The 13,811-nt window shown below is 38.9% G+C and overlaps 1 protein-coding gene across 3 annotated transcripts in view; it reads left to right on the top strand.

Moving 5' to 3' along the window:
• Positions 1 to 13,811, top strand: part of SARNP (SAP domain containing ribonucleoprotein) — a 52,143-nt gene that overhangs the window by 15,045 nt on the left and 23,287 nt on the right. For all 3 annotated transcript variants that reach the window (XM_022571922.3, XM_022571923.3, XM_089920846.1), the window contains exons 3-9: positions 883 to 929; positions 1,156 to 1,223; positions 4,862 to 4,913; positions 5,753 to 5,826; positions 6,277 to 6,305; positions 9,490 to 9,515; positions 11,027 to 11,095. In XM_022571922.3, coding sequence (XP_022427630.1) covers positions 883 to 929; positions 1,156 to 1,223; positions 4,862 to 4,913; positions 5,753 to 5,826; positions 6,277 to 6,305; positions 9,490 to 9,515; positions 11,027 to 11,095 — 365 coding nt within the window. The remainder of the gene's footprint in view (positions 1 to 882; positions 930 to 1,155; positions 1,224 to 4,861; positions 4,914 to 5,752; positions 5,827 to 6,276; positions 6,306 to 9,489; positions 9,516 to 11,026; positions 11,096 to 13,811) is intronic.

The following is a 13,811-nucleotide window of genomic DNA, read 5'->3' as shown; positions in this document are numbered from 1 at the left end:
CATGTCCTTTGTTCGTGGTTCTTTGGCTTTCTCCTTTGCCCATTTTTCTTTTGGGGTTCTCATCGTTTGCTTGTTAGTTCGCAGGCATATCATATATTCTAGTGACTCTTCCCATGTTGGTTTTAGATACAAATATCTTCTTTGACAGTCTTTTCTTTTTCTGTGGTATCCTTTCCTATTTTGGGGTGGGTTTTTTTTGTACTTAAAAAAAATATCATCTTAATCTTTTTTTTATTAATTATTTTTTGGCTGTGTTGGGTCTTCATTGCTGGCCGTGGGCTTTCTCTAGTTGGCGGCAAGCAGGGGCTACACTTTCATGGCATTGGGCAGGCTTCTCATTGCAGTGGCTTCTCTTGTTGCGGAACACGGGCTGTAGGCGCACGGGCTTCAGTAGTTGTGGCACACGGGCTTAGTTGCTCCGCGGCATGTGGGATCTTCCTAGACCAGGGCTCGAACCTATGTCCCCTGCGTTGGCAGGCAGATTCTTAACCAGTGCGCCACCAGGGAAGCCCCCTTTCCTAGTTCTGAAAAATAAGTTTTTTGCATAGTACTTTTGCTTCTGGGTTTTTTTTTTTGTTTTTGTTGTTTTGGAAATTCTTCCCCACCACTAAATTCTGCCACAGTACTTTTTAATTAATGTTATAGTTTGACCTCATCATGTTTAGTTCTTCAGTCCAGCTGGAGTTCAGCCTCTTAATTGATGTTAGTTAGGTAAAGAATATAGTTTTTATCTCCTCCACGTGGAGCAAATTTTATGAACATTTCTGCCTTCATTATTGAATTTTATTTTGGGAAAGCAAAATGATTATAATTTTAGCCTAGGTACAGTGATCAAGATGGTTTTGTAGCAGGGCTTGACCTGATTATTTTAATATTCTTTAGCTGAAGAGGAGGCAAATGAAGAAGATGTACTGGGAGATGAAACAGAGGTGAGTTGGAGAGAGTAAGGTTAGTCACTGGCCTGGCAGTGTGCCACTGCCTTGGTCACGTTGCTAAACATCAATCATTAGAGGGCTTCAATGCTAACTCGTTAGGGGAGCATAAAGGGGGAATGAAGGTTCTGAAAGATTGGTTCGTTTTGGAGTTCTTATATTCTTCTTTTGATAGGTATTTACTCTTGATTTATTTTAACCATCTTGTTTCATTTGGTTTTAGGAAGAAGAACCGAAGCCCATAGAACTGCCTGTCAAAGAGGAAGAACCTCCTGAAAAAACTGTTGATGTGTAACTATCCGTTTTGTATAATGAGGACAGAGCAGACGGTTTTGGATTTTTTAGTGTTACACTCTGTTGACCTCTTGTACATTCCCATTGGAATGTATACATTCCCTTTTTTTTTGTTTAATTTGGTTGCATCGGGTTTAGTTGTGGCTTGCTTGCTCCTTAGTTGTGGCATGCGAACTCTTAGTTGCGGCGTGCATGTGGGATCTAGTTCCCTGACCAGGGATTGAACTCAGGCCCCCTGCACTGGAAGGCGGATTCTTTACCACTGTGCCACCAGGGAAGTCCCCCATTGGCTTTTTCATTTCTCATTAGATCATACATTTTCAGAAAGGTCTTGTTCATTTCAAGTACATGGTCCCAGTGAAGCAAAGTAACTTTGTCTCTGGGTTATGTGATAGATACTTAGGACCAAGAGACTTCAAGCCCAGATAAAGTTTAGTTCTCTTAGCCTTTGTTGTATCACCGTAATAGATGATTCTTTTTCTGTATAGAGAATCATGCACATTTTCTGCATATAAGGAATTTTGTAAGGGAAGAGGGTGCTGAGCAAGGTTATGTCTCAACACTGTATTCTCTTTTCCTTTTTGATTTACAGTGGAGGAGGGGAGGACAAAGTACTAGAGTGAATAGTGGATCTTGATTTATTTAAATTATTACACAAGGTTGATCATAAACTTTTTTTTTTTTTTTTTTGCAATACGCGGGCCACACTGTTGTGGCCTCTCCCCGTTGCAGAGCACAGGCTCTGGAGGCGCAGGGTCAGCGGCCATGGCTCACGGGCCCAGCCGCTCCGCTGCATGTGGGATCTTCTCGGAACGGGGCACGAACCCGTGTCCCCTGCATCGGCAGGCGGACTCTCAACCACTGCGCCACCAGGGAAGCCCGATCATAAACATTTTTTATTTGGGGTTTCCCCGCAAATGTCCGGCCATCTTATACTCCAGCATGTCAAGAGCAGTTGAGTCCTTTTTAACATTTTTGTTCCTCGTAGCTGTATTAATCCATTTAATTATAAAAGACAAAAAAAAAAGACAATAGATGTAAAAAGTCAAAGTCAAACATTACATAGAGGAATATATAAATTGAAAATTAAGTATCCTTGTCTCCACTCCCACCTGACTTCCCAGAGGTTTTCAATATATTCTTTTGGAATATTTTATATGTGCATATACAGATACATATGTACATGCATATTGTCAGTTTCTTGATTTTTTTTCACATATGGAGATCTTTCTATATCATCATATAATGTCTTTATTTAAATATTAGTTATAGGGACTTCCCTGGCAGTCCAGTGGTTAAGACTCCATGCTTCCACTGAAGGGGGCACAGGTTTGATCCCTGGTTGGGGAACTAAGATCGTGCATGCCTCATGGCACGGCCAAAAAAAATTAGTTATATATAGGCAAGGTTCTAAGTGTTTTACATGTATTCTCACTTAATCGTCACATCAACGCTATGAAATGAGGATAATTATCCTAGTAAGTGGTAGGTCTCTCTCTTTTTTTTAGCTTGTTGTTATGGGATATTACAAGTATATACAAAACTTAGGAGAATAGTAAATAGACCCCCATGAACCCATCACCTAGGTTTAGTTGTTATCAACTTAGAATCTCATTCTTTCTGGCAGCTAACAGTACTCCATTCTATGGATGAACAGTAATTTCACCAGTCTCCTGTTGATGGACATTTAGATTATTCATAATTGCAAAAAATACAGTGCATGTTCACATACAACTAATTGTAGATTTATGCAGGTATATCCAAAGGATAAGTTTCTAGCAATGGATTTTCTGCATTAGAGAAGATGTGCATTTAATGTTTTATTAGATTTTGTCAAATATTACTGCTTTCTAAAGCCATTTAGTTATCATCCATCATAGGAGGTTTATGTTTAGATATAATGCCTTGAGGAAATGGCCGATGGGCTAGCTTTAAAATAGAGATGTTTTGGGGAGTTATGGGGCGAGAAGGAAGATGAAATAAATACAATGATAATTGGCCTGTGTGGGTTAAAAATTATGAAGTTTGAAAATTTGTAGTTTATTTTTATAATATGTAAAATGTGTAATTCCCTTGTTTAGAGGGCTTTAATTTTATCAGTGAATTTCTAAACAAAGAAATTGAAAATGTGTGTTTGAGGGGTTGTGTTTTTGCTTGTTAGAGGGATAGTAGTGGTTAGACTAAAGTATGTACAGAAAGATTCTGGGTCCCCATAGTATGGAGAATGTTTTGTATGTGACTATGGGTAGGGGCGAAACTTCTGAGTGAAGAGAAGAAATTTCACATGAGCCCCAGGATATGATGTTATTTATTGCTTGAGCTTAATTGTGCCTGAGGGAGTTGGAACAGAGCTGAAGGAAGCTTCTTCTTTCTGGTTCCCTTTCTGCCATGAAGTGTACTGATGGGAATGTGGAGGAAGTCATTAGCCTGGGGTTTGGTGGAGAGGACTGCTATTTTAATGGCATTGGACTTCAAGTAGAACATTAAACTTCAGTGTCCCTTTCTGCCTGAACAAAACAGAGGATTGGGGAAGGAAAGATGGCTGGGAAATGGAAAGAAATCGGAAATTTCTTTAAAAGTCAGAATGTACAGGGCTAATTTAGGTCCTCAGAACATTCAAAAGGAGATCCCCTTGCTTTGTCTTTTGCTTGAGTTTCTCCAAAAAGATACCTCTGTTTCTAGTTTGATTTTTTTCCCCCCTCCTCAAGCCACAGCAGTTAAATATTGCAGGACTTAGTTATGGTCAGCAGGGGGCTCCCACTGCTTATCTGTCAGTCCAGGGACCTCCAACAAAAGGATGGAGGAGAGAATAAGTTCCTGTTCCAGAATTGCTTCCTCTGAAAATGCCATTAAACCATTACTACCTTTCAGGGCATCAAATGGGAAAAGTGTCTGGGATATTGGAACAAAAGCCTCCCATGTCTCTAAATGAGGGACCTTAATGAGACTGGTTATGACCCACAGTTTTATGGGAGTTGTTTGGTGGAGGGTTAATGCCCTTCCATTTATCCTGAGTACTTCCGAACTTTGTCTCCCGCCCCCCTGGTCCCCCCTCTTTTGTTTTCTCTTAAACCTTTTGACTGGTAACTTACCATGTTTTCCTAATTCAAACTCCCCTTAGCCTTTTTTCTTCCCACTCCCTTTGGCATTTTTATTTATCCCACTTTGACTGTTCCAGCTGGAGCTACGGTCCCATGGGAGATATAAGGGATTTGTAAAAGAAGGAAACCAGACCTTGTAGAGCACTCATTAATTGTGATGAAAATTGAGAGCTGGTGTTTAAATGAGGGTTAGAGGAATAGTCATTAGTCCAAAAGTACATTTAAAGTTTCTAAAAGTAAATGAAATGATTTCCGGTGTACTTTGAGCATTTCCCTCAGTTCAGTTTATTTAACCAGACTTCTTTCCTTGTTACTTTCTTATACTCTAGCAAAGTAGCTTAGTCTGTTATTTAAACTCTTTTATCAGTAGACGACACTTCAAGGAACTAAAGGTCTAATGGGCTTCATGTTTTTTTGGTCTGAAGGGTGGTAGAGAGATATGGGACAGAGGACATGATTCAGGTGAATTCTTATACACTTCAAAGGTTTTGGTTTAGAATATCAGTCTTCTGATTTTAAAAATCCCTTTTCCAGGGCAGCAGAGAAAAAAGTGGTAAAAATTACATCTGAAATACCACAGACTGAGGTAGGTATTCTTTCAGAAGAGCAGTCTCTATATATATATCTTTCTGTTTCTTACCCTTTATTTTGTCTGTATCATCACTTTAAAATATTTACTCATAGGCAGAAAATCAGTATTGACAGATTTTGGTATTGATACATTTTTCTACCAGCCACACTTGGGAATATATTTGGGCTGGCATAGTCACCTTTGAGGCCGTAGTCTTTTTGTATAGTATTCTGGTCTTAGTGGTAACTCTTTTTAAGATGTTTACAAACTAAGATTAGAGTTTGAGAGGATTGTACCTTGGAAGAGATGAAAAGTTATAAGGGAAGATGTCACTCTTAAGTTACTACTAGCTAGCTGGTGAGATTGAAATTTCTCTGGATCCTATCTCAATATCTGTGAAAGTAGGTTTCAGTGAAGATCTGTGGGGTTTTTTTGTACTATTAAAGTAGAGATGGCATAGGACAACGCTGCCTCATTTCTAACTGAAAGAGTACAACTAGTGTTGGAACCAAGCTGTTCCTTTGATCCATTTTCAAAGGTCAGTCAAACACAGCTTTTGTCTTCTTGGCTTGATACAGAATGCGGGTTTTATTTTATTCCTTCCCTTTTGTTTTTGAGGACATGAATGTAATAATAGTCTTTTTGTGTTTGCTTTCTGGAAAGGACTGTTGAGTTAAGCCCTGGGATGGATACAACCTGATATCCTCTGTGATTGTCAGTATAACTCAGTTTGGACCTTAAGAAATTAATCCCGATGTTCTAGAGATACACACCTCTAAATGACTTTTCTCTTAAAAGAAGGAAACCAGAAATTGAATTTTTCTCTTTCCCTTCTTTTGTCTGTTATCACTTAGAGGATGCAGAAGAGAGCTGAACGATTCAATGTACCTGTGAGCTTGGAGAGTAAGAAAGCTGCCAGGGCAGCTAGGTGAGTGTTCCCAGCTTTTTAGACCTGAGATCGTGGTAATATGAAGGTGAGGGAATGTGTTCCTAGGTTTTAAATATAGTTGTTGATTTTAAGTAGAATAGAGGCCTTGCTGGAAAGAAATACTCTCTCGGCTCTATTCAGAACGTATCTGCTGATTGGTTGTAGTAGCTATAGATTGGGTTTTGTTATCAAGCAGGGTTTTTGTAATAGGTAAAAGTCAGGAACTGACTGCTACTCCCAGTTCTGATAAGGCTACCTTTTAACTTATTCTCTGGACACTTGGTGAGAAAAAGAGTCAACTGAACCTCTTTCATGGGGTTGTTAGAATTAGCTAATGATTGCAAGGCTTGAGATCACAAGCAAGAAGTGCCATATGTATACTTGACACGGAGACAGACAACCAGGAGTGTGAACAGCTTCCTAAAATTTAGCTTGTTTTTCTTTCTACAGATTTGGGATTTCTTCAGTTCCATCAAAAGGTAAGAGTACAGAGACTTCTGAGAAAGTTATCTTTATGTTTTTACTTTTTTGGCACAACAGATTCCATTTCTCCAAATTAAGGTAAACTTGTTAGCTCTAGAAGCCTGTAAGAGGTTATTATATCCACCTCTTTGCTCTAGGTAAAACCATACTTAAGCCTTCCTGGGCAATTTAGAGAAGGTGCTAAAGTTATGAGAGAATAGGAGGAAGTGCCAACATTTGTTTTCCTTTTCTTGGATCTCTTCAGAGAAGTTTCTAATACCTTCTTTATTCTGATGTCTCAAGTTAGCATGTAATTATTGTGTACCTGTCCAGTGTTATATTGCCTAGTGTGAGTGGCAAAAGGAAGAAAAGAGTCTCTTTTATTTTTTTTTTTCTCTTTTACCTTCTAGGAATTTACAAGGGAATAATCTTGGGTAAAAGACTTAGCCACAAGGATTATCACAGCGTTATTTATAGTGATCAATAACTGGAAACAATGTAATATACAATAGAGAATTGGTTGAGTAAATGTGTACCATAGTACAGTTAGAAGACCATGAAGATGTTTAAAATTATACTGAAGAATATTTGTCAGACAGATAAATGGAAAAAGCAAGTTATAAGATATTTGTAGTATGTTCCTATTTCCCAATAAAAGTGCAAGTATGGTTAGGAAAAAAGATTAGAGGGATATATACTAAATTGATAACATTCATTGTCTCTGGTGGTGGAATTTTGAGTGACTTCTTTTTGCTTGTCTATGTTATTAAAATTTCTACATTGACTATGTATTTGTAATAAATTAGGGGGAAAAGTTACTCTTTTTATTTTATTTTTATTATTATTTTTACTTTATTTATTTATTTTTGGCTGCATTTGGGTCCGTTACTGCTCATGGGCTTTCTCTAGTTGTGGCGAGCGGGGGCTACTGCAGTGTGCGGGCTTCTCATTGCAGTGGCATGTCTTTGTTGTGGAGCATGGGCTCTAGGTGCCTGGGCTTCAGTAGTTGTGGCACGCGGGCTCAATAGTTGTGGCTTACAGGCTCTAGAGCGCAGGCTCAGTAGTTGTGGTGCGTGGGCTTAGTTGCTCTGCGGCATGTGGGATCTTCCCAGACCAGGGATCAAACCTGTGTCCTCTGCATTGGCAGGCAGACTCTTATCCACAGTGCCACCAGGGAAGTCCCTCAGAGACTTTAAATGTAGTCTTCTGATCCAATGCAGTCTTCCTAGTGACCTGTTAGTAGTGTCAAGTCTGTTAAGAAAATGTCCTCCAAAGATCTCGTAGAGTTTTGCTATGCCTTTTAAAAGACCAGCAAGGGACTTCCCTGGTGGTTCAGTGGTTAAGACTCCACCTTCCAATGCAGGGGACGCGGGTTTGATCCCTGGTCGGGGAACTAAGATCCCACATGCTGCAGGGCAGCTAAGCCCATACACCACAACTAGAGAGCCCGCTTGCCCCTTAACTACTGAACTTGTGTGCTCTGGAGCCCGTGTGCCACAACTAGAGAAGCCTACGTGCCACAACGAAAGATCCCACCTGCCACAAATCAGACCCAATGCAGTCAAAATAATAAATAAGTAAAAATAAAAGACCAGCAAAATTCTGGTCACTGTCACTACATGCTTTAGAAACAGAATATTCTCTGACATTTAGTTATATCAAGAGAGAGATAATAGGATTGGTGATGGTACAACAGAATTTTTTAATATTTATTTATTTATTTGGCTGCACCAAGTCTCAGTTGCAGCACACAGGATCTTCGTTGCCACGTGCAGGATCTTTTTAGTTGTGGCATGCAGGATCTTTAGTCGAGGCATGTGGGATCTAGTTCCCTGACCAGGGATTGAACCTGGGCCCCCTGCATTTGGAGTGTGGAGTTCTAGCCACTAGACCACTAGGGAAGTCCCAAAAGTTTTTAAAGATATTATTAAATGGTGCTATTTGAAGAAAGGCAAAAGTTAAAATTAATACTTAGCCTGAAGAGGAAAACTGACCAATAAAATAATGTGTAGGTAACATTCAGTGTTATTCATATAATCCTAGAACTACAGAGTAGCTCTTAAAAGAGTAGAATTTGGCAACATGTAAAAGGAAATACTGTTTTATGAGTGAGGACATAAAAATATGTAACAGTTCCTAGTACATAGGTTATGGTAAAAGTTGAGTCCATACCTGAAAGTTTACAGTGGAAAGTTAGGGAACCAATTACAATATTGAGATTGCTTAAAATAAAATTCTGAGAAGTTTTAAGTAAATAATTATTGACTAGATTGGGGTTGGGCCTACAGGCTAATATACTATTTGCTTCTTAGTGATAATTTCAGGACAGAACATTCGCTTTAAGAAGCCATAATTTTAACTCATTATAATAGTAACTCTGGTCTTTTGTCCAGATAAGATGTTTTTCTCTTCTTTTTAACAGCTTTATTGAGATATAATTCATATATCATACAACTCATCCATTTAAAGTATATAATTCAGTGTTTTTTATATATTCACAGGGTTGTACAGCTATCATCATAGTCTAATATTAGGACATACTCATCATCCCCAAAATAAACCCCATACCCATTAGCAGTTTTTCTCATCTGCTCCCTCTGCCCCACCCCACTAATCAACCACTAAGTTTTTTCTATATATGTAAGTTTGCCTTCATATAAATGGTATCATACAATTCATGGTCTTTTGTGACTGGCTTCTTTCACTTAACATAATGTATTCCAGGTTTATCCCTGTTTTAGGATGTGTCATTACTTCATTTCTTTTTATTGTTAGATAATCTTAGGTTGTATTGATATATCACATTTTATCTACCCCTCAGTTGATGCACATTTGGGTTTTCATTTTGTGGCTACTATGGCTAATGTTGCTGTGAACATTCATATACAAGTTTTCGTGTGGATATATGTTTTCATTTCTCCTGGGTATATACCTCGGAGTAGAATTGCTAAGTCATATAGTAAACTCCATGTTTAACTTTTTGAGGAACTACCAAACTGTTTTCCAAAGTGGCTGTACTATTTTATGTTCCCAACAGCAGTGGGTGCAGACATGGTCTCTAGATGTAATCTGTGCCTTTTCTTTAACTTCATATATTTGTCCTATATATGATTTCTATGCTATCTAACTTGATTCAAAGACATCAGCTTCCTTTATGACTTTTAAGAATATTAAATAAAACTTTTAAATTTATTTCTTTAGGCCTGTCATCTGATGCCAAGCCTATGGTAAGAAATCTTTTTTTTTTTCTTAACCTTGAGAGCCAAATCTTAACTCTGTATAGTTAGTTAAGTTACAGATTTCCTTCTCCCCAGATCAGAGGAAGCTGAGATAATATGAGTTTGGTGACTGTTTTCAGTACAGTGTCTTATGTCCTAAATAGAAAGAATTGTTTGAGGCACTGAGAGGTCAGGAAAATTGCTGCATCTTCAAAGTCATTATAAACATCTTCCTTCCTACCACTCCTCTTGAAAAGGGTAGATTTTGTTAGCTAGAGGGCAATCCATATAACTCTTTGTTTTATGGTACTGGAGTTTTAGGGCCTCATGCAGTGGCTTTGGATAATGTCAGACTCTTAATTACCACAAGAGAATCTGTGGAAGCAACTTATGAGTTCTATTTTGTAGATACTGATAATTTTCAACACTACCTGTCAAATACCAGAGAATGAAGACTAGGATAGTACGCCTTCTGGACCATTATGACTTGTCAGCATGTTTAGAAAATGCAAGCAAATGCTGTGAAATATGTGTAGCTTTATGAAATCCTGCTCTTGGAATTACAGTTTAATAATATAAGTGAAGGTGAAATGTTTTAGTAGTAGTAGTAGAAGTTAGTAGCAGTAGTAGTAGTAATGATAATGTCCCAAATATCCTTATGATATGTCTTCTATATCAAGGCTTCCAAGAAAAAGGAAGGAAGAAAATTGAATTGGGTACTGGTAGTAGATTTGTGTTCTGAAGAACGGAGAGCTGCAGTGATAGTTTCTCTTTGCTAGGGCATAGGGTTAAGAACTACTTGCAAAGGCTATGTATAGGAATTAACAATTTGGGACTGTGAATGATGGACTTGTTTGGAGGTGATGATTTAGACATTTGTTTGCTTTTTCAAGCAGTGTTTGGCCTACTTTGATCTTAAACCCTCCCTAGGCTTTTGCCACCTTTGATGAATGAAAGAGGCAGGGCTGAATCTTTCACTGCATTCCAGGAGAGAACTTTTAATAATTAGTGGCATGGATGAGTGCTGCTTAGTTTCCTAATTTGGCACATAGGGTATCTTTGATGTTGTATAGGCTTATTTGAATTCTTAGCTTTGGACCATAGTTTGTGCCTTCTGTGTTTTCTGTTTTGATTTTTTTCTTTTTTAAAATTTATTTATTTTTGGCTGCATTGGGTCTTCATTGCTGCGTGCGGGCTTTCTCTAGTTGGGGTGAGCAGGGGCTACTCTTCGTTGCGGCACCTGGGCTTTTCATTGCGGTGGCTTCTCTTGTGGAGCACGGGCTCTAGGCGCGCAGGCTTCAGTAGTTGTGGCGCGTGGGCTCAGTAGTTGTGGCTCGCAGGCTCTAGGGCATAGGCTCAGTAGTTGTGGGGCACAGGCTTAGTTGCTCCGCATGTGGGATCTTCCTGGACCAGGGCTCAAACCTGTGTCCCCTGCATTGGCAGGCAGATTCTTAGCTACTTCGCCACCAGGGAAGTCCCTGATTTTTTTTTTAAATATTTTTTTCCTATGTTTTTTGTAGGTTAACCTGGATAAGTTAAAGGAAAGAGCTCAAAGATTTGGTTTGAATGTCTCTTCAATCTCCAGAAAGGTAAGGTACTATTTTTGCAACATTAGAGCAGCTTGGGGCTACATAGTTTGGAAATGACTGTCCTAAGAATAGAACTGGCTACTCAGCACTTCATTTAATGCAGTCCTTTGACTATCACCTCCTCTCACTGACTATTGATTACATTATGGCTATTGTTTAACAAAGTTAATTGTTTTTTTCTACAGATTGTTTGCATAGCTGCCATGCTGGCTGTTAGAACAAGGTTTATATTTCTCTTTGTTGAGTTCAGTGACGTTACATCTGCTTTAACTTCTGATATAGGCATAATGGAAATTAAATAATCAGGGGAAGACAGTCTTGTCTTTAGGTCAAAGGTACCTAAAAGTAAAATTTGGAGGTTCTTTGGAACAAAACTGAGAAAATTGTTTCATTCTTTCTGCCCCTCTGCTAACTGATACTGTTTAGTGTAAGCAAGATGACTTTGTTGACACCATGCTGTGGGGAGTGATCAATTCTACAGGGCATTGTTATGTTTGGAGTTTTGCTATGCACAATGGAGAAAATGCTAAGGACTTTCCTGTTTGCCTAGAGCCGGTAGTCTCTTAATCTTTGTTCTGTGAGAATGAGAGCACGTTTCTTGGTTGTTCAAGTGGTGGCAGGATTAAAGGAAGACTATTTCAAACCAGAAAAACCATCATTAGGAAAAAAAAAATTATTTCCCACTAAATATGCATTTAGCTCTCTAGAAATCCATTAGAAAAAACTTACCTGACGGTAGTTATATTTTTGCTTAGAAAAGAAAAATTGAGTATATAAAAATAAACATTAGTTGTGTCCCTGTGAGACTCATAACCTTGTACACAACTGTGCTTCATCTTCCTTCCCTTTGGGTTACATTTTTTGTGTTTACCAGAAATATAATATCATGTCTTTTTGCCCAACTTGATGCTGAGACCATCGGTATTCAGTAGGAGTATTTGGTGGTTTATGTGGAATAAAGTAAAGGAGTTGAGAGGTAGGCAGAATATGTGATTCTTAAACCACAAGCAGCTTAATAGGGAAGAATTATTATAAACCAGAAGTCATTTGTGTTTTGCAAGATGGTCAGGGGAAAAGGTGCCTTGGATCCGTGGCCCTTCTTATCATCTATCTCCTTGTTTTGTATATGAGGCCTAGGTATCTGAGAATCTCATCAATAACTTCACTCCATTAGGGAATTGTATGAGTTTGTGTGTTGGAGGACGGAGGGAACAAAAGGTACCCACTGAACTGAGAAGGTATCTTGATACTGAAAAATGAGGCAGGCAGCTCCATATATATAATCAATGGAGCAGTTTATTATAGGGTAACTTACTTACAGGGTAGGATGAGGTAGACGACAATCTGGAAGCATTCACAGCTGCACTCCACACTGCTGAGGGGCCATTAGGCCAATTTTATACTTAAGTTAACCCAGGGTTTGGGGGTACATGCTTGGAAACAGGAAGTGCATTCCCAAGTCAAGATTTATGAATGGGTAACTAGTCTTGTGGGCACCATGAATATATCAGTGAAGGTCGTCATTGTTGTTTAGAGACTAACAGAGTATAGAGACCACCCAGACCTAATGATCATTAAACAATATCTATTAACTACAGAGCCCTTGATGACAGAGAAGAGTTGTACTACACAGTACAGCCCTAGGTAGAGTCAGTGGAAGGACAGGAAGAACTGAATGGACACAAGATGGCATCAGTTATGCCAACAGCCATACATTGTGTGTTCTATCAAAATAAACAAAATTGAACACGATATCTCTTACAACTTAGCTCATAGGGACACATTCCTAAGAGGAATTGTCTGTCACTCTGTGCTGCCCACCTGAGTTATACAAGGATATCAGTCTTTTCCCTTCCCTTCCCTGGAATCTTTCTCTATATTTGACCTGTTTTCAGCCTCCACAGGAGGCTGAGTAAAACATGAAGGGATACATTTATTGATTTTGAGCAAATTACTAAACTTCTTTGATCCTCATCTATAAAACTGGGAGTAACACCTAACATCATGTTTGTGTAGAATAAATGTATATTTGTAGTTCCCTAACATAGTGACACTTTGACCCTCTATAAATTTTATTTTTGTTTTTATGTATTTTTAATGTATTTTTTAATGCTTTAAAATTTTTATTTATTTACTTTTTTTTTTTGGCTGCGTTGGGTCTTTGTTGCTGCGCGCAGGCTTTCTCTAGTTGTAGCGAGCAGGGACTACTTTTTGTTGTGGTGCGTGGGCTTCTCATTGTGGTGCGTGGGCTTCTCATTGTGGTGCCTTCTCTTGTTGCAGAGCTCGGGCTCTAGGTACACGGGCTTCAGCAGTTGTGGCACCAGGGCTCAGTAGTTGTGGCTCTCAGGCTCTAGAGTTCAGGCTCAGTAGTTGTGGCGCACGGGCTTTGTTGCTCCGCAGCATGTGGGATCTTCCCGGACCAGGGATCAAACCTGTGTCCCCTGCATTGGCAGGAGGATTCTTAGCCACTGCGCCACCAGGGACGTCCAGACCCTCAATACATTTTAGTTTCCTTCCTTGGTTTTCAGTTCTGGTTTTATCACTTTGAGTCAGTTAACTTCTGTGTTTCAGTTGATCATTGATAGGATTACAGTTCCCATTTTAAATTCTAAAGGGTTAAAATGAGATAATAGTAATTGGCAGAACTCTAACTGTATGAGCTCTGTTCTCTAATAACATTCATTGTCACACATATGTTCTAGAGTAGTGCTTTGCG

This window comes from Delphinapterus leucas, chromosome 11 (assembly GCF_059928025.1).
Source record: "Delphinapterus leucas isolate spDelLeu-1000000601 "Yukka" chromosome 11, BTC_Dleu_Yukka2, whole genome shotgun sequence".
Taxonomy (NCBI): Eukaryota; Metazoa; Chordata; class Mammalia; order Artiodactyla; family Monodontidae; genus Delphinapterus; species Delphinapterus leucas.
This window is presented reverse-complemented; position numbering and strand designations above follow the sequence as displayed.